Source organism: Sciurus carolinensis, chromosome 9, assembly GCF_902686445.1.
Source record: "Sciurus carolinensis chromosome 9, mSciCar1.2, whole genome shotgun sequence".
In the NCBI taxonomy this organism is placed as follows: domain Eukaryota; kingdom Metazoa; phylum Chordata; class Mammalia; order Rodentia; family Sciuridae; genus Sciurus; species Sciurus carolinensis.
The window spans coordinates 94,354,347-94,373,981 of NC_062221.1; the positions used below are offsets into that span (position 1 = coordinate 94,354,347).

Consider the following 19,635-nt stretch of genomic DNA (forward strand, 5'->3'; position numbering starts at 1 on the left):
AGGTTCTTTTCGGTGATTAGTGTAGTCAATATTTACTAACTTTTGTCACTGCATTTTAAAATGAATTGTTTGGCCACTTGAGAAATTCTAAAGTAAGTCATAAATTCTTATCTTTATAATACTTTTCTTATCAATCTGCCAGATGACACTAATTTGTTCCCAGATTTCTACTCTGTAGGCAGGAGGGAAAAGACAAAAAAATTGAAGACTAAAGTGCATTTAAGACATGGAAGGTCATTCCAAGATCATCTTACCAACTTTTATTTTAGAATACTTGTCTCTTTCCTACCTCAAGAATTTCTTTAACATCTAATGATTATTTAAAAATTTTTGTTTTAGTTAGCAAAAGATTATGAAGACGCCAGAATGAGCCAAAGGAGACATTAAGGTTGAAGAGTAGACGAAAGTGGATCTCACTGGGTGTTTACCCCTTTCACCCAGGCTTCTTGCCTGTGGCTACCAAAGGAATCTTTAAGTGGAGGAGTCCCTATCCTCAAGGAACATAGATGCCTCCCATCTAGAATTGAAACTATGAGCACATTTTTTTCAGTTACACTTGCAATGAAATTGGTTTCAATTATATAATTTTTTTAAATATATATAACTTGATATCTTCAGGTACTACTTTTCTCATCTCTCTCTGCAAATCTCCAAGAGCTTCCAGTTAACATTCACATAGATCCAAACTCTTCTGCTGTTAGTCAAGGCCTTCTCTCCTTTCTTTTTATTGATATCTTGTGAACTTCTTTGGTGAGCTCTCTCCCTGTTGAGGCAAATAGCAACATTGTCATCTGTCTCTTCTGCTTCATGCCCCAAATTTGAGTATTCCACCATGAGCCACATCCATATTTAATTGGAATAAGTTGAATTTTTAAATTTAAGAATTGTCCATGCTTATATTATAAAAACTTCTAACAGCACTGAATTACATTTCTGAAAGAACTTTTTTCCTTCATTTTTGAAAATTTCACTAGCTATAGAATTCTAGGTTGACTTTTTCCTTTCCAATACTTTAAATACATTGGTCCACTGTTTTCTAACTTGCATTATTTTAAAAAGAATTTTTTTTAGTTGTCAATGAACACAATATCTTTATTTTATTTGTTTATTTTTATGTGGTGCTGAGGATTGAACCTGGTGCTTCAAACCCAGTGCCTCACTCATGCTAGGCAAGTGGTCTACCACTGAGCTACACCCCAGCCCCTAACTTGCGTTATTTTTAATGAGAAATCTGTTATTAGTCTTATCTTTGTTACTCAATATGTAATGTGTCTTTTCCTGTGGTTACAATTTAAGATTTCTAAGCAATTTGATTATGATGTGGTTTTGTGGAATTTTCTTCACAGTTCTTCTGCTTGGGATTCTTTGAGTTTCTTGAATTTGTAAGCTGTGATTTGCATCAAATTCAGAAAATTATATGCCATTTTTTACTTCGAATATTTCCCATCCCCACTTCTAATTTAATGAATACTATGACCTTTGTGAAGATATTTCACAGTTCATTGGTGTACTGGTTTTTTGTTTTGTTTTACTTTTTAATTTTTTCTCTGAATGTTTTAGTTTGGAAAATTTCTGTTGTCTTCAAGTTTATTAATTCTACTTGTAGTGTCTAACTGCTATTGATTTTATCCACTGTATTTTATCTCTAATATTGTATTTTTCACTTCTTATTTTGTTTGAGATTTTTAAAAGTTCTTTCATTTTTCTTCTCTATCTTAGAAACATATGGAACATAACTTTTTATGTCTTTATTGACTTTATCATGTGTCATATCTAGATCTTTTGATATTTATTGATATTAAGGCTCATATTTTACATGCCTGATAATTTTTTATCAGATGTGCCACCATTATGCCATTGTTTGGTACTGGATTTTTCTTATTACTCCCTTATGTATTTTTGAGCTTTATTCTGGAATGTAGTTAAACTATTAGAAAACAATTTATTCTCTTCAAGGCTTGCTTTTAAGCTTTGTTAAGGCCTGAGCAGGCTTTAGTTCTAATTTTTCCCTCACTACTGAGACGATACTGTTCTAATTCCTCAACCCAGTGTCCCCATGTATTGTCAAGTTTCTCCAGTCTATGTATTGACAATGTGAGGTGTTCCCAGACCTGTGTATCCATAAGCATTCTGCTGGCTCCTAGTTCATTTCCTGGCCACAGTTGTTTTTTACATGCAGTTAAAGATTTAAATGAAAACCCCTTATAGATCGTAGAAGTCAATCTGTCTTACTCTTACCATATTCCTTCTTTCCTTAACTGTGCCCTACAGATTCCAACTGCATGTTGGATTGAGCTCTGTCTCCTCAGTTCAGTAACCATCACACTTTGTGTGGGATCTTTCTCCCTTCCACGTCTGGAAACTCTCTCTAGACAGAACTGGTGCGATAGCAGGACTTCCTTGTTTCTGTTCTCCTAGTGATTATTCACCTATGCCACCTATCAATCAGTGACTGAGAACCACTCCTTCTATGTTTTATCCAGATTTTCACATTTAAAACTGAAGGATGAGTCTAATCCCTATTACTCTTATCATAAACAGAAGTAAAGAATCTCACACTGAATTATATAAAACACTAGTCCTTTATCTCACATTTTCCCATCTGCTCTCTTACCTTCTCCCTGGGGAATTGGTGTTTTCATTTTCACACCTCTTCTAAGTTTGCATATGTGCATGAGCACTTGCATATAGGTGGAGAGAACATTTGGTTTTATTTTCAAAAAATGGAATTAATATATATCTACAAATTTGCTATCATGTTATTGTCTAATATTTTGCCATATTTATATCTAGTAATATCCAAGAAAATTTAAGTTCCTTGGGGAGCAGGGACTTTGACTTTCCTTTCTATTTTATATTAGTCACATCTTACAAAGCTCCCTATACACAGGGATTCTCAGTAAATGATCATAGTTTAAACATAAAAAAAAACCTTACTCAGTGTTTATGGAATTATTTTGAGATGACAGTGTACAGTAAGATCTTAGTAATAGTTTTTATATTCTAAAATGGTGTTCTGCTATATATGGTTCCTGTTCCATTAATAAAATAAGACTGCAAATAATTGCTTTATATATTACTTAATACCTAAGAAAGGGGCTGGGGAGATAGCTCAGTTGGTAGAGTGCTTGCCTTGTAAGCACAAGGCCCTGGGTTCGATCCCCAGCACCCAAAAAAAAAAAAATACCTAAGAAAATCATGGAAGTTTACAAGTGTGGAGATTTTTATAACTTCAAAGTACATATTTAAAAAAATGAAGGTTATTGACACATCTTAGAGGTTTATGATCTAATTCTTTGATAATCAACCAAGAAGAAATAGCTATAATACTTGGAAATAACTTGAGAAATTAAACATTTACTTGTTCTCACCTTAGCTGCTATTGTCTACTTATTAATGGGCTTTAGCAACTGCTAATTGATATGACCTGAGGGAACTTTTTAGGGTTTTGGAGCTCTCTACTTAAATCAGAAGATCCAAATTCAAGTCACAGCCTTGTCATTGAGTAGCTAATGCAGTCTGTTTACATTTTGAGTCACAGTTTCCTGTGTCCTGCCTATTTTGTCATGAAAGCATCTGAGTTAAGTACATGAAAATGCTTTTTAAATAATTAAGGGCTCTTCTAGTGTAAAGATACTATCATTATTTGCTTGACATAGTTGAGGGAATGAGATTGTCACCTAAAATCATACTTTTACCTAAGGATTATTTATATAATGTGGTTTTAGTTGTGACCATTAAATTAGGCATGAAGCAGTGTTTCAAAGTTACTTTTCTGGTTCACATAACAACCAATACTGAACACTGGGATTACAATACGGGAACTGCCTTGGTGAAGTTTATCCAGTAGGTGGAGGTATATATCTGTTATGTGCTTGCTTGCATATGTTCATTTTAGTCTGTTTGTTGAAAATACAGTTATAAAAAGTATATAAGCAAAGCATTCCCTCTGTGACTTTGTATCATCTATTATTTTTTACTTTAAAAATAAAATCAATACATTTCAGTCACTGGTAATTCTGTAGAACTAGAATTATTACAGTGAGCAGTCTCACTACAACTGAATCCTTTTCCCATATTAAATCATTTTGTATGCAGTATTCTCCTTTTATAAATATTTAATGAAAAATGTATAACTTAACTTTTTCCAAATTGATTAACTTGTTTTCTTAGAAATTAGCTTTTATTGTTATATTTTGAGGATATTGTTTAAGGTCCATAGCAGAAAGCAAGAGTAGGTGAAGTGATTTAGGTTTGACCTCTGTTGATTTAAGTACCAACTTTTCTCTTTTTTTTAAAGATATTTCAAGGAAACAAAGATTATCACCAGGACGTGCGTAATAACTTTTTGCCACCAATTATTGCACGTTTTATTAGAGTGAACCCTATTCAGTGGCAGCAGAAAATTGCCATGAAAATGGAACTTCTTGGATGTCAGTTTATTCCTAAAGGTAAAGAGACAGTGTGTTTCAAAAATGTTATTTTTGCTAGTTTTTTAAAAATATTTTTATTTTTAATTTACACATAATAATTATACATATTTGTAAAGTACATGTACCCCATACATTTCAATACACGTATGTAGTGTGAAATGATCAGATGAGGGTAATGGACTCATCTGTTACCTCAGACATGGTTCTTTCTGTTGGGATCATTCACTGACCTCTCTACTAGGAATTGTTAATTTAAAGCAGTTACATTATTCTTAAAGAAAGTAATTAATAATCATGTTTTTAAAAACTTAATTATAATATCTTGTTAACTGGATTTTTAAAGGTAAATAGTTTTTCTATTAAAAAGTTACATATGAGAATGTTTTCCAAAATTACAATGAAAGAGGAAGTAACATCACTCTCATGGCATATAATATATTGAGATTGCTTGCCAAAGCTAGTCTCAATAATTTTTTATCTCATGTACTATAATATACCATAAGTATTAAAGGTAACCTTAGCATAAGTACCTCTTAGTTTGAATTATTTAAAAATGGGAATGACCTCTCTTAATATTTTAATGTTTACTCTCATATCCCCCATAGCTACCACAGTACCTGACATATAATTGGCTCTCCATGAATATTAATCAAATAAGTATGTCAGATTGTGGTGACACCTATATAGTTTTGAAGTTCAACATCATTCTGCTCCCCAACATTCTCCTTCCTAAGATTGTTTTTAGATGATTTGATTATTTTAATCTGAAAAGCTCTAGTGTATGTGTGCATTTTATGAAGAGTACAGTATTTAAACTTTTGATATAGTCTGAGACTTAAAATCTCTGTAAAATAAAGTACTTCAGGAAATGTCAAAGACATTTAACATTACTCTTTTTAACTATGCTCTTTAAAAGCACAATGTACAAACTTTTCTAAACCACTTTTCAAGGTCGTCCTCCAAAACTTACTCAGCCTCCACCTCCTCGGAACAGCAATGACCTTAAAAATACTACAGCCCCTCCCAGAATAGCCAAAGGTATGCCTACTTTAATGTGAGAATGTGGTATTTCCTGGATTTGTGCTGTAATTTTTCATAAATAAATTTGAAACATTATAAATTTATCTTAAATCATGTTGGTATAGATTAAAAAAATAAATTTCAAAACTTTTTTTCAGGTCGTGCTCCCAAATTTATTCAACCACTACAGCCTCGAAGTAGCAATGAATTTCCTGCACAGACAGAACAAACAACCACCACTCCTGATATCAAAAATACTACTGTAACTCCACATGTAACCAAAGGTATGCAAATGCAAAAACAGATACCTACTGCTTAGGAGTGTTTTGTTTGTTCAGCAGACTTTCCAGCTTTTAAGCCTTTGGTTTCTTTCTCTCCAACAAAAGAGTTAATTTCCCTCCTTAAAGGAAAGACAGACAGTACTCATCTAACTCTTTGGCACCATGTAAAATTGTTATTCATATACTTAGAGCTCAGTACTGTTTTGTAGGCCTCCTTTATGATATTTCCTCCTTTCAGCTACACATTGGTCTCAGGCTTAGACATATAGTACTTCTAGAAAGTACTAAAACCATAGCCAAATACCACTCACTTTGAATTAATTAAAAATGAGGATAATTTATTAGTATATTATGTTAATTTTTCTTTACTGTTTTATACTACTATTGTATCCCCCCAAATAACCAGCCCTTTGTAAATAGGAAATCAGGTTTTTTTGCCCCTCATTATGTATTGATTTGCTGGATAGGGAACTTGTTGGCAGAAGGGAAAACAAAAACAAAATTTGGGGGTAGTAAAATCATGCTTTTTAAAAATACTCAGAGATAACACAATCATTAAAAAAAAAATTTTAGTCTTTGTATTTTAAATGTTTATTTCCAATTACATTGTTTTTCAAATTGCATGTACAAATGTATTAGAATTTACTTTCAAATAGTGTTACCAATGATAAGTAAAATTAAATCTTACATTAAAATATTAACATGATGTAATTTTACATTCAAATATACAAAACGTTTAAAATGTACAAAACAGTAGTTCTTACTAATTTTTGAAAAACAAAATTTCAGTTGCATTCAGGAAGGAAACATCAGTATGATTATGGAATTAATATCAGTGCTGACAGATGGAAAGCGTACTCATTTTTAGGAAAGTGCAGAGCAGAGCAATCAGTTCACGCAGAGTAACTTGTGCAATGGAGAACTTTAGTCATTCTGATTTTCTAAAAATTTTCCTGGACTCAAGATGAATTTCTCCCTCTGTCCATATAACAGTTTTTTTCTTGTCTTCTGAGCCATTTTCACAATTTTATTCTTATCCTACAGGAAAAGCTAGAGAAGCAAGAGTTTTCAGAAGCAAGAGCTTCTACCATTTTGTAGAAGGCATGTACATCTGCCAAGATGGAAAAACATTCATTTAAAAGTGTTAATCATCTTAAAGTCTGTTTATAGAATCTCAAAATCTCAAGCCTAAATGTATATACTTAAAGTCTTTTATTCCAAAGTAGGATCTGTGTAAGCTTAAAAAGAATAACAAAGAATGGGTTGGACTTCCTAATTCAAGACTCTTGTCTTCTTTTCTTTGGGATGGTGGTCTGTGAATTTTTTTTTTTTTTTTTTTTTTAACCCAAGCTGTTTTAAAGCCTCTGATTCATTTACACTGCATCCATGTAAACCTAATTGTTCTCTCCAGTTTCACAAACTTTTAGGGTAAAAATACATTTGCTTTTCTGAATTGAGTGCTTCCTAGCCTGAGTCATGATTTTTTTTTTTTTTTTTTTAAATGCACCTCTCATCCTCCATGTTTACAACTAGACGGAGAGTGATTGGAGAAAGTCATGTCAGGATCAGATGTGTGCTGTCAGTCTGTCAGATTTCCTTAGTGAGCCTTTCATTGTATTCTCAACTGGAGCTATTTTAAACCCTCTCCATATTTTTCAAACACTTGACCGAGAGATCTTCACATATTCACAGTTGCCTCTCCAGCTTTACATGGAAAGTAGAAGCCCATTAGAAGGAAACTCCCTTCCTGAGGAGCCTACAGACTTACTTGTGTTCTCTGTTCACTGCATTGATAAAGGGGGGGTTTCCTTATGCTGCCCAAGGCTGATCACATCACCTGTGCCTTGATGCCTGCCCATTCATTGACTTATGAGAGCGCTGATATTGAATATCTTTTCCTTGTCTTCTGTTGTAATACTCTTGCCTCCCTTTTGAATACAATTTTAAGCAGTGAAGATGATGCTACATGTTAGACTCACCAGTGTCTGGCTCTTAGTCCCTAGTGAATATCAGCACTTGCTGCTATTGTCAGCCTCATGGTTAGGAGGGGTTTGTAGGTTGAAGAAACTAATATTCCATATGACCTTGGACAGACCTCTTTCTGTATCTATGCACACGATTCCTCATGATGGGTGAGATAAAGGTATTAATGATCTCTTAAATCCCTGCTAGCATTATGTCCATTTCTGACCTTTGGTGCACACATTCTGCCATTATGACATCATTTTCAATTACTAGATTATGTTACTACTGTAAGGAAGATACCATGATTCACTTATTCCCTCTCATCATTGAATATTCAAATTCTTACCAGTTTTTCACTCTTATACAGAAGTAGGAATGAATATCTTTAAAGATATATCTTTTAATGTCTTCTTAATTTCTTCCCAAGAGTAAATTCTAGATGAGGTATTGCTAACTATAATAGGTTTTTATACATATTGCCCTAAAATATCAGATAGTATCAGTTTGCATTCACATTTAAAAATTTAAAAATATACCTATTTTCTGGCATATGCAACAGTTTAACTATTTGCCAATTTGATAAGCAAAAATAGTATCTTGTTTGTGTTTTAACTTATGTTTCTTTGATTACAAGTGAGGCTAATGTTTAATGCTTATTTGTATTTTTTAATGTACTGTTAATTGATTTTCATTGTTTTTTATTGTTTGCTTTTGACTTATAAGGTCCTATCATATATTAATTCCTTAACCCTTTAACATATGCATAAAATATATTTCCCCAGTTCATCATTTGTCTTTCAATTTTTATTGGTGATTTAAAACTTATGAAAATTATGAAAGCTTATGAAAAACATACAAACATGGAATGAATAGTGTAGTGAATGCCCACGGATCTGTCACAGCAATTGTCAGCTCTTCCCAGTCTTGTTTCCATAGTGATGTGTGAGGTACTTTTTAAGATAGGAAAGTATTGAATGTTGCATTGTTTAAACCTTTCGGTCTTTTCTCTTGTGATTTCTGCCTTTAGTGTTATAGTGGGTTTTTTTGTTTTTGTTTTTATAATTTCAGATGTAGCATTGGCTGCGGTTCTTGTCCCTGTGCTAGTCATGGTCCTCACTACACTTATCCTCATATTAGTGTGTGCTTGGCATTGGAGAAACAGGTTAGTACGGAGCTAATTCAGCTGACAATTCTGGAGTTTGGGGGGGGCAGGCATTCCAAAATGAAATAGAAACTTTTAAGAAGATAAACCACATACAGTGCAATTCATCTATTTGAGAGTGAGAGTTAGGGTAGTCATTAGAATAAAAATTACATGTTTCTCCTTTATTCCCATTAAAAACTAGTAAGTTGCAGGCTGGGGAAATAGCTCAGTTGGTAAAGTGCTTGACTTACAAGTACAGGGCCCTGGGTTTGATCCCCAGCACCGCAAAAAAAAAAAAAAAAAAGAAAAAGAAAAAGAAAAAACTAGTAAGTTTAATTCTGCAGTTACTAAGAAAGATGGGGGGGCCAAGATGGCGGACTAGAGGGCGGCTGCATTTCACGCTGCTCCAGGACGCAAGATTCAAAAGAGGAGATAGTGAGAGACTTGGGACCAACTCAAAGCTTCCGGGTGAGTCTCTCCTGTTGGGGAGGTGTCCCGGATGGGGCGGTAGCCCCGGAACGCAGGGAATTTGTGAAGTGGAGTTGCTCAGCGAGACGCCCCTCCCCCCGCTGGAGCGGTAAACACGGACAACTGGGATCATCGTAGAGGAGGCGGCTCAGCATAGCGCTTGGACTCGAGCAGCCGCTGGGGCTCCGGGCGGCTGCCTGGGGAGGAGCTGCGTGGTGAGCTGTTTGGACCCAGAACAACCGCTTCTGAACACCGGGGGGTTGCCCGGAGGAAGAGGAGGAGCGCGGCGGGACGCTTGGTCTAGGAGTGACTGCATCAGAACCACAGGCGGTTGCCAGAGGAGGAGCTGCGTGGTGAACTGTTTGAACTCAGAGCGAGCGCTCCTGAGTGCCGGGAGGTTGCCCGGAGGAGGAGGAGGAGCGCGGCGTGTTGCTTGACCTGGGAGTGACTGCATCAGAGCCTCGGGCGGTTGCCGGAGGAGGAGCTACGTGACGAGCTGTTTGAACTCGGAGCAGCTGCTCCAGAACACTGGTGGCCTGCCTGGAGGAGGAGAGCGGTGGGACGCTTAGTCTGGGAGTGACTGCATCAGAACCACAGGCGGTTGCCAGAGGAGGAGGCGAGTGGTGAGTTGATTGGACTAAAAGCGACCGCTCCTGAACACCGGTGGCCTGCCTGGAGGAGGAGTGTGGTGAGTCACCTGGTCTCGGAGCCACCGCTCCTGAACACCTGGGGGGCTACCCCAAGGAGGAGGAGGAGGAACAGGGTGGGTCACTTGGACTTGGAGTGACTGCCTAGGGCTACGGGTGGTTGGCGGGAGGAGGAGACCCGAAGTGAGTTGTTTGGACTCCTAGTGACTGCGTCGGAAACCGGGCGGCTGTCTGGAGGAGGAGGTGTGTGGTGGGTCTCTGGGTCTCGGAGCTATTGTACGGGGCTCCAGGTGGTGGCTCAGAGGAGGGGCTGCATAGCCAGACGATTGGTGCAGAGCAGGGTCCCAGGAGCTAGGTGGCTTCTTGCTGGAAGAGCCGCACAGAGACATGCCTAGGGGCGGAGCAAAGTTTCCAGGGCGGCGGGCAGATTCTCTGGGAGAGGCAGCCTAAGGAAACTCGCCTGCGAAGGGTGAGGCTCCCAGGCCCAGGACGTAGGTCCGGGCCCCTGGGATCGTTCAGAGGAAGACAGCCCAGCCCAGGTGGTAGTTGTAGATTGAGGGGAACCTCTAGGAGGGCAACTGACCAGCGAGACGTCACCACCGAGTGACTCTTCCCGGCCGGGGGAGGTTTTCCCACAGGGACGGTAAAGCCAGAGACATAGGCACAAACAGGCCTTGCCTCAGCCCGCAGTCTAGTTCCCCATTGGATGACCATTGGTCAACAAGTGGAGGCACCTCTGCCCACTAGCAGGGAATATACGCCACCTGAGGGTTACCACACCTAGAGAGGCAGCTTCTTCGTGGAGCTCTGCATTATCAACCTCCTCCAAGACTTCAGGCTACTGAAGGATAAGAAGGGATATACTAGCAATCTTCAGGGACATTATAAGTTGATAGAGGAAATCGGCAATATCTTAATGACCCACTGATTCCTGAACAATATGAGAAAACAAGGGAAGAAAATGCCCCAAACAAATCTAGATGTTACATCAATAAAATCCAACGACAGCATGGCAGAAGAAATAACAGAAAGGGAGTTCAGAATGTACATAATTAAAATGATTAGGGAAGCAAACGATGAGATGAAAGAGCAAATGCAGGCATTGAACGATCACACCAATTGACAGTTAACACAGCAAATTCAGGAAGCAAAAGATCATTTCAATAAAGAGTTAGAGATATTGAAAAAAAACCAAACAGAAATCCTTGAAATGAAGGAAACAATAAACCAAATTAAGAACTCCATAGAAAGCATAACCAATAGGATAGAACAGTTGGAAGACAGAACTTCAGATATTGAAGACAAAATATTTAACCTCGAAAACAAAGTTGAACAAACAGAGAAGATGGTGAGAAATCATGAACAGAATCTCCAAGAACTATGGGATATCATGAAAAGGCCAAATTTAAGAATTATTGGGATTGAGGAAGGCTTAGAGAAACAAACCAAAGGAATGAACAATCTATTTGAAGAAATAATATCAGAAAATTTCCCAAATCTGAAGAATGAAATGGAAAATCAAGTCCAAGAGGCTTATAGGACTCCAAATACACAAAATTACAACAGACCCACACCAAGGCACATTATAATGAAAATACCTAACATACAAAATAAAGACAGAATTTTAAAGGCTGTGAGAGAAAAGAACCAAATTACATTCAGGGGGAAGCCAATACGTATATCAGCAGATTTTTCAATCCAGACCCTAAAAGCTAGAAGGGCCTGGAACAACATTTTTCAAGCTCTGAAAGAAAATGGATGCCAACCAAGAATCTTATACCCAGCAAAACTTATCTTCAAATTTGACGATGAAATAAGATCATTCCATGATAAACAAAAGCTAAAAGAATTTACAAAAAGAAAGCCAGCATTACAGAACATTCTCAGCAAAATATTTCATGAGGAAGAGATAAAAAACAAAGAAGCAAATCAGCAAAGGGAGGAATTATCCTAAAGGAACTGTCAAATAAAGGAGGAACCAAGATGTGTCAAAAATTTTAAATATGAACCAAATGACTAGGAATACAAATCATATCTCAATAATAACCCTGAATGTTAATGGCCTGAATTCATCAATCAAAAGACATAGACTGGCAGATTGGATTAAAAAGAAAGATCCAACAATATGTTGCCTGCAAGAGACTCACCTCATAGAAAGAGATACCCATAGACTAAAGGTGAAAGGATGGGGAAAAACATACCATGCACATGGGCTCAGCAAAAAAGCTGGAGTATCCATCCTCATTTCAGATAATGTGGACTTCAAGCCAATGTTAGTTAGAAGGGATAAAGAAGGACATTTCATACTGCTTAAGGGAAGCATAAATCAGCAAGATATAACAATCATAAACATCTATGCCCCAAACAGTGGCTCATCCATGTATGTCAAACAAATCCTTCTCAATTTTAGAAACCAAATAGACCATAACACAATAATACTAGGTGATTTTAACACGCCTCTTTCACCACTGGACAGATCTTCCAAACAGAAATTGAACAAAGAAACCATAGATCTCAATAACACAATCAATAATTTAGACTTAACAGACATTTATAGAATATACCATCCAACCAAGAGCGAATACACTTTCTTCTCAGCAGCACATGGATCCTTCTCTAAAATAGACCATATATTATGCCACAAAGCTAATGTCAGCAAATACAAGAAGATAGAGACACTACCTTGTATTCTATCAGATCATAATGGATTGAAGTTACAAATTAATGAGAGTAAAAAACAGAAACTACTCAACACCTGGAGATTAAACAATATGCTACTATATGATGAATGGATAACAGAAGATATTAGGAAGGAAATTTAAAAATTCTTAGAGGTAAACAAGAACAAAGAAACATCATATCAAAATCTCTGGGACACTATGAAAGCGGTACTTAGAGGAAGATTTATTTCATGGAGCGCATTTAATAAAAGAAGTAAAACTCAAAAAATAAATGACCTAACACTACAGCTCAAAGCCCTAGAAAAAGAAGAACAGACCAACACCAAAAGTAGTAGAAGACAGGAAATAGTTAAACTGAGAGCTGAAATCAACGAAATTGAAACGAAAGAAACAATACAAAAAATTGACAAAATAAATAGTTGGTTCTTCGAAAAAATAAAATTGATAAACCTTTAGCCACACTAACAAAGAGAAGACGAGAGAAAACCCAAATCACTAAAATTCGGAATGAACAAGGAAATATCACAACAGACACGACTGAAATACAAAACATAATTAGAAGCTATTTTGAAAATCTATACTCCAACAAAATAGAAAATTTCGAAGACATCAACAGGTTTCTAGAGACATATGAATTGCCTAAACTGAACGAGGAGGACATACACAATTTAAATAGACCAATTTCAAGTAATGAAATAGAAGAGTTCATCAAAAGCCTACCAACAAAGAAAAGTCCAGGACCAGATGGGTTCTCAGCCGAGTTCTACAAAACTTTTAAAGAAGAACTCATTCCAATACTTCTCAAAGTATTCCAGAAAATAGAAGAGGAGGGAACTCTCCCAAACTCATTCTATGAAGCCAATATTACCCTGATTCCTAAACCAGACAGAGACACATCGAGGAAAGAAAATTTCAGACCAATATCCTTAATGAACATCGACGCAAAAATTCTGAACAAAATTTTAGCAAATCGCATACAAAAATATATTAAAAAGATAGTGCACCATGATCAAGTGGGTTTCATCCCAGGTATGCAAGGTTGGTTCAACATCAGGAAATCAATAAATGTCATTCACCATATCAATAGACTTAAAGTCAAGAATCACATGATTATTTCGATAGATGCAGAAAAAGCATTTGATAAAATACAGCACCCCTTCATGCTCAAAACACTAGAAAAAATAGGGATAGTGGGAACATTCCTTAACATTGTAAAGTCCATCTACACTAAACCCATGGCTAATATCATTCTAAATGGTGAAAAACTGAAAGCATTCCCTCTAAAAACTGGAACAAGGCAGGGATGCCCTCTTTCACCACTTCTATTCAATATCGTCCTTGAAACTCTAGCCAGAGCAATTAGACAGACCAAAGAAATTAAAGGGATACGAATAGGAAAAGAAGAACTCAAACTATCCCTATTTGCTGATGATATGATGGTATAATTAGAGGAACCAGGAAATTCCACCAGAAAACTTTTAGATCTCATAAGTGAATTCAGTAAAGTAGCGGGATATAAGATCAATGCACATAAATCTAAGGCATTTTTATACATAAGCGATGAATCTTCAGAAAGAGAAATTAGGAAAACTACCCCATTCACAATAGCTTCGAAAAAATAAAATACTTGGGAATCAATCTCACAAAAGAGGTGAAAGACCTCTACAATGAGAACTACAGAACACTAAAGAAAGAAATTAAAGAAAACCTTAGAAGATGGAAAGATCTCCCATGTTCTTGGATAGGAAGAATTAATATTGTCAAAATGGCCATACTACCAAAAGTGCTATACAGATTCAATGCAATTCCAATTAAAATCCCAATGATGTAACTTACAGAAATAGAGCAAGCAATTATGAAATTCATCTGGAAGAATAAAAAACCCAGAATAGCTAAAGCAATCCTTGGCAGAAAGAGTGAAGCAGGGGGTATCGCAATACCACATCTTCAACTCTACTACAAAGCAATAGTAACAAAAACGGCATGGTATTGGTACCAAAATAGAAAGGTGGATCAATGGTACAGAATAGAGGACACGGACACAAACCCAAATAAATACAATTTTCTCATACTAGACATAGGGGCCAAAAAATATTCAATGGAGAAAAGATAGCCTCTTCAACAAATGGTGCTGGGAGAATTGGAAATCCATATGCAACAAAATGAAACTAAACCCATATCTCTCACCATGCACGAAACTAAACTCAAAATGGATTAAGGATCTCGGAATCAGACCAGAGACCTTGCATCTTATAGAAGAAAAAGTAGGTCCAGAGCTTCAACATGTCGGCTTAGGACCAGACTTCCTCAACAGGACTCCCATAGCACAAGAAATAAAAGCAAGAATTAATAACTGGGATAGATTCAAACTAAAAAGCTTTCTCTCAGCAAAGGAAACTATCAGCAATGCAAAGAAAGAGCCTACAGAGTGGGAGAAAATCTTTGCCAATCATACTTCAGATAGAGCGCTAATCTCCAGAATCTATAAAGAACTCAAAAAACTCTACACCAAGAATGTAAATAATCCAACTGACAAATGGGCTAAGGAAATGAATAGACACTTCACAGAAGAAGATCTGCAAGCAATCAACAAACATATGGAAAAATGTTCAACATCTCTAGTAATAAGAGAAATGCAAATCAAAACCACCCTAAGATTCCATCTCACCCCAATTAGAATGGCAATTATCAAGAATACAAGCAACAACAGGTGTTGGCGAGGATGTGGGGAGAAAGGTACACTCTTACATTGCTGGTGGGGCTGCAAATTAGTGCAGCCACTCTGGAAAGCAGTGTGGAGACTCCTTAGAAAACTTGGAATGGAACCACCATTTGACCCAGCTATCCCACTCCTTGGCCTATACCCAAAGGACTTAAAATCAGCATATTACAGAGATACAGCCACATCAATGTTCATAGCTGCTCGGTTCACAATAGCCAGATTGTGGAACCAACCTAGATGTCCTTCAATTGATGAATGGATAAAGAAAATGTGGTATATATATACAATGGAATATTACTCAGCCATAAAGAACGATAAAATTATGGCATTTGCAGGCAAATGGATGAAACTGGAGAATATCATGCTAAGTGAGATAAGCCAATCTCAAAAAACCAAAGGAAGAATGATATCGCTAATAAGTGGATGATGACACATAATGGGGGGTGGGAAGGGTTAGTGTTGGGGTTGGAGTTGGGTTTAGGGAGGGGGGCAGGAATGGAGGAAGGAAGGACTGTATAGATGGAGGGGAAGGGTGGGAGGGGAGGGGGGGAGGGAAAAAATGGCAGAATGAATCAAACAACATTACCCCATGTAAATTTATGATTCCACAAATGGTATGCCTTTACGCCATGTACAAACAGAGAAACAGCATGTATCCCATTTGTTTACAAAAAAAAAAAAAAAAAAAAAAAGAAAGAAAGATGGGAAGAGACAGCAGGATGTATTAAGCCAGACAGAAACACTGTTTCTAGGGAATGGGAAGACATAAAAGGAGAGATGTTTCACAATAGAATTGAAAGGATAAATGACTGGATATCTACAGAGAAAGAAAGGAAGGATTTAGGAAATCTGAGGTTTCTGACTTTTTTCAGTTATACTAGTAGTGATGACATGAGTAGAGATAACAGGAGGGACAAGTTTGGTGGAGAAAAAGGATGACTTCACTTGTTTAGCTATTTAACAAACATTTCCAGATTTTAGTGTTACTGTGTGCCAAGTATTGAGTCAAGAGCTGGGTAGTCCAATGATGAACCCCAAAGCTTACGGACCAGAAGAGAATACAGTACTGAAAACTGTCAGCCACGGCCTACCAGAGAATCCATGCCATAGGAGGAAGCTAGAGAAGCATGTAGATCCAGGATGCATAGTGTTGGGAAGGCAGAACAGAGCCCAGTGTGAGGGTGGTAGGGAAAGGAAGAAGGGGAGAGGGTTTTGGCAACATACAGAGAGGAGAATGATGATGAATTCAGTGAACTGAACAAGAGTAATAATAATGATAACAGCAGCATAAATAATTTGCCCAAGTTCACTGGCTAGTACTGGAAAAGTGGGGTGGGTATTGGAGCAGGCATAGGATCGTGAGTTTTTATCTGCTGCTGCCAACAAAGGTATACCAAATGAATAAAGAATAATCCACCGATGGAAGCACAGGGCCTGAAGGTGAGGATGAGGGAGCAGAATTGTTGAGAGAGTCAGGGTCAGGTCCTGAGATCAGTTTAGAATGGTGTCTAAAGGACCCTTGGATATTTAGACTCCCCAGAGGAGTTGGAACACATGCCTTGAGTATAGGACAAAGGGGCTGAACTGGAGAATTGGAATTATTACTAAGAATGTAGTTGAAATTGCAGCAATTAGCTTCATGACAAAGAGTAAAGGAGCAGATGCCATTAAGGAACTGTGGAAAATAGGAAAAAGTGAATAAAAATAAAACAACTTTTATTTATTTAATCATTAACCCATGCCAACCACTGTTCTAAGCACTTTTATGAAATGAATAAATAACTTGAAACTTTGCCACTTGAAATTTGGTATGTAGAATCCTTTGTAGTACACCCTTGGTAATACTCATACCATTAATTTTTGTCCTAACCATTTAAGATGTTTTAACTTCATTTAGAAAAGATTATTGATATTTTAAAAAATGTTTACAATAGAGGATTTTCAGGGAGAAATTTGTTTAATAGACAATCTTATTACTTATTTTCCATTCAAGTTTTGATTAACAATTTCAACACATAAATTTATCTTACACAAATTTACATTGTGCTTTATTTTGAATTACTGAAATATAAATATAACCAGTCTTTAAAACGAGGAAGCATTTAATATTAACAATAAAAAACCTAGTGTTATAACAGGTATTTCCTAGTAGGAAAAGCAAATGACTTGAGTTCTTTAAAAAAAAGCCACTTTTGTGCTACTGAGAAAATCAAATAGCTACCTTACTCTCATTTGTAGACTAATTTTTGCTCTCCTTATCCTGCAGAGCAAGCTAGTTTACTTAAATTAGAGTGACATATTTGAATCAGAAAATGTCCTTTCATTTGTTGTCCTTTTCTTTGTAAAAAGGCTCTTTCTAAATATAATTAACAGATTTCTCTTAGGGAGGACAAATCAGAATCCTGTCCAGAAGACTGGGAAGCATCTTGTTAGTTGTGCCTGGGACTTTCGCCTTCCCAGGGACTCTACAGTGCCTCCCCTCCCTCTGCCACTTGTCACTATTAGTGTTGGCATCAATTTATGCTAGAATGGGGGGGGGGGGAATGAAATCTGTTCAATTAAGGGTATAGTATACTTTAAACTTCTCTGGGGGTAAGGGCAGTGGAAGAAAAGTAGGAAGTAGGAAAAAAATGCAAAATCGAAAACTAGAAAATGGTTTTCTAGTTCTGTGAATTTTGTGGCTCCATTGATCTGTGAAATTTACATTTGAAACCAAAACAGACCTAAAGCAACTTACTAATAATAGCCTATCCATCAGGGCTGAGTTTTTTAATATTTTTATTTCCTTTATCACTTTTAAGTAGATAATATGTGGGTAACAATATAACTTTAATTTATTTAAACAGTCCAGAATTTATAATCCACAACTCTGGAAATTTTGAAAGTCAAATGAAATAGAGGACCTTCTCAGAACAAGTAGACATGTGAACTCTTGACTAATTATTCATTCTAGAGATTATGCTGTAGTTTCAGATATTACTTTCCAGAGAATTAATTCTCTTTACCTTTTTTATTTTTCTTTTCCCCCTGTATTTTTCCAGAAAGAAAAAAACTGAAGGCACCTATGACTTGCCTTATTGGGACCGGGCAGGTAACTCCTGTGGATTTGTATCTCTCTTCTGTCAAAGGGAAATCCCTCCCCTGCAGGTGGCAGTAGTGAGAAAGCATGGTTCTTGGGCCCACAGAACCACCCCTGACCACTGTTAGAAAAGTGGCATTCCTCTTTTCGCTGGTTTTTATTCTTCTGCAAAGTCTCTTCTAGTTAATAAATAATGAAATTAAAGTGCTAATTTCTCATAACACTTGCACTGCTCTTTTTCTTCTGAAACACTTGTCTGCTTTGTCCTATGTCTTCAGTTTCTCTTGAGGAGACCAGCATTCTGTGTGGCCTATGTAAGCATGAGTAAGAAACAAAGGACTATGGTCCCTTTAATAGTATGTGCATGTGAAGTCCAACAGTGTAGGAGGTGATGAGGTCACTCATCTCCATGGTGATGAGTTACATCTTCTGAATTGCTGCTGGTGACACAGAGGCCCCCTGCTGGTCCTCCTCACTACTAAAACAAGACTGTTCACTGCTGGGACTAGAGTAGAAAAGGAGCAGTAGTGGGACAGATTACAGTGCTGCCGGCACCCCCAGATGGATCTTGCAAATTATTTTTTGAGAAGAACTTATTAAAAACCACCCCTATAGTAGATTATTCTATCTGACTGCATATAACACTCATTTCTTCTACATATGCATTCAATAGGTTTCTACCATGTTCTGCTTTGCACTGGATAATCTTCTATCAAAGCAGAAAATTAGCTTGACTATAAAGGCTAGTTTACATTGATATTTATTACACAAATAAATGGTCCCTTTGGTTTACTATCACAATGAAGGTTGGTGGAAAGGAATGAAGCAGTTTCTCCCTGCCAAATCAATGGAACATGAGGAGACTCCTGTGCGCTATAGCAGTAGTGAGGTGAATCATTTGAGTCCAAGAGAAGTCACTACAATGCTGCAAACTGACTCTGCAGGTAACTATATGGCAGCTGTTGGATACCTGGTAGAGGAAGAAATGGCTTAAGTTTTCTGTAAAGTGCTTTGGGATTTATGGATCTTTTATCTTTTTCATATGTTAAAGATGAGCTATATTCTGAAGGTAGACTTTTTAAAAAGATGAGCTTGACATAGTTATTTCTGTATTTTTATGTTCTGTTCATAAAATTGGAACATTCATTTCTAAAGACTGGGCATTTTGTTTCTTAACCTGGGTTTTGGTTTTGCT

General features: G+C 36.8%; 1 protein-coding gene across 3 annotated transcripts in view; it reads left to right on the top strand.

Annotated features, from left to right (window-relative positions):
- The window catches only part of Dcbld2 (discoidin, CUB and LCCL domain containing 2), a 106,660-nt gene that overhangs the window by 83,082 nt on the left and 3,943 nt on the right, over positions 1–19,635 (top strand). For 2 of the 3 annotated variants that reach the window (XM_047563369.1, XM_047563371.1), the window contains 6 exons: positions 4,301–4,451; positions 5,385–5,471; positions 5,612–5,737; positions 8,768–8,861; positions 18,403–18,452; positions 19,247–19,384. In XM_047563369.1, the coding sequence (XP_047419325.1) occupies positions 4,301–4,451; positions 5,385–5,471; positions 5,612–5,737; positions 8,768–8,861; positions 18,403–18,452; positions 19,247–19,384 (646 nt within the window). The remainder of the gene's footprint in view (positions 1–4,300; positions 4,452–5,384; positions 5,472–5,611; positions 5,738–8,767; positions 8,862–18,402; positions 18,453–19,246; positions 19,385–19,635) is intronic. The other variant, XM_047563370.1, reaches the window with a different exon arrangement.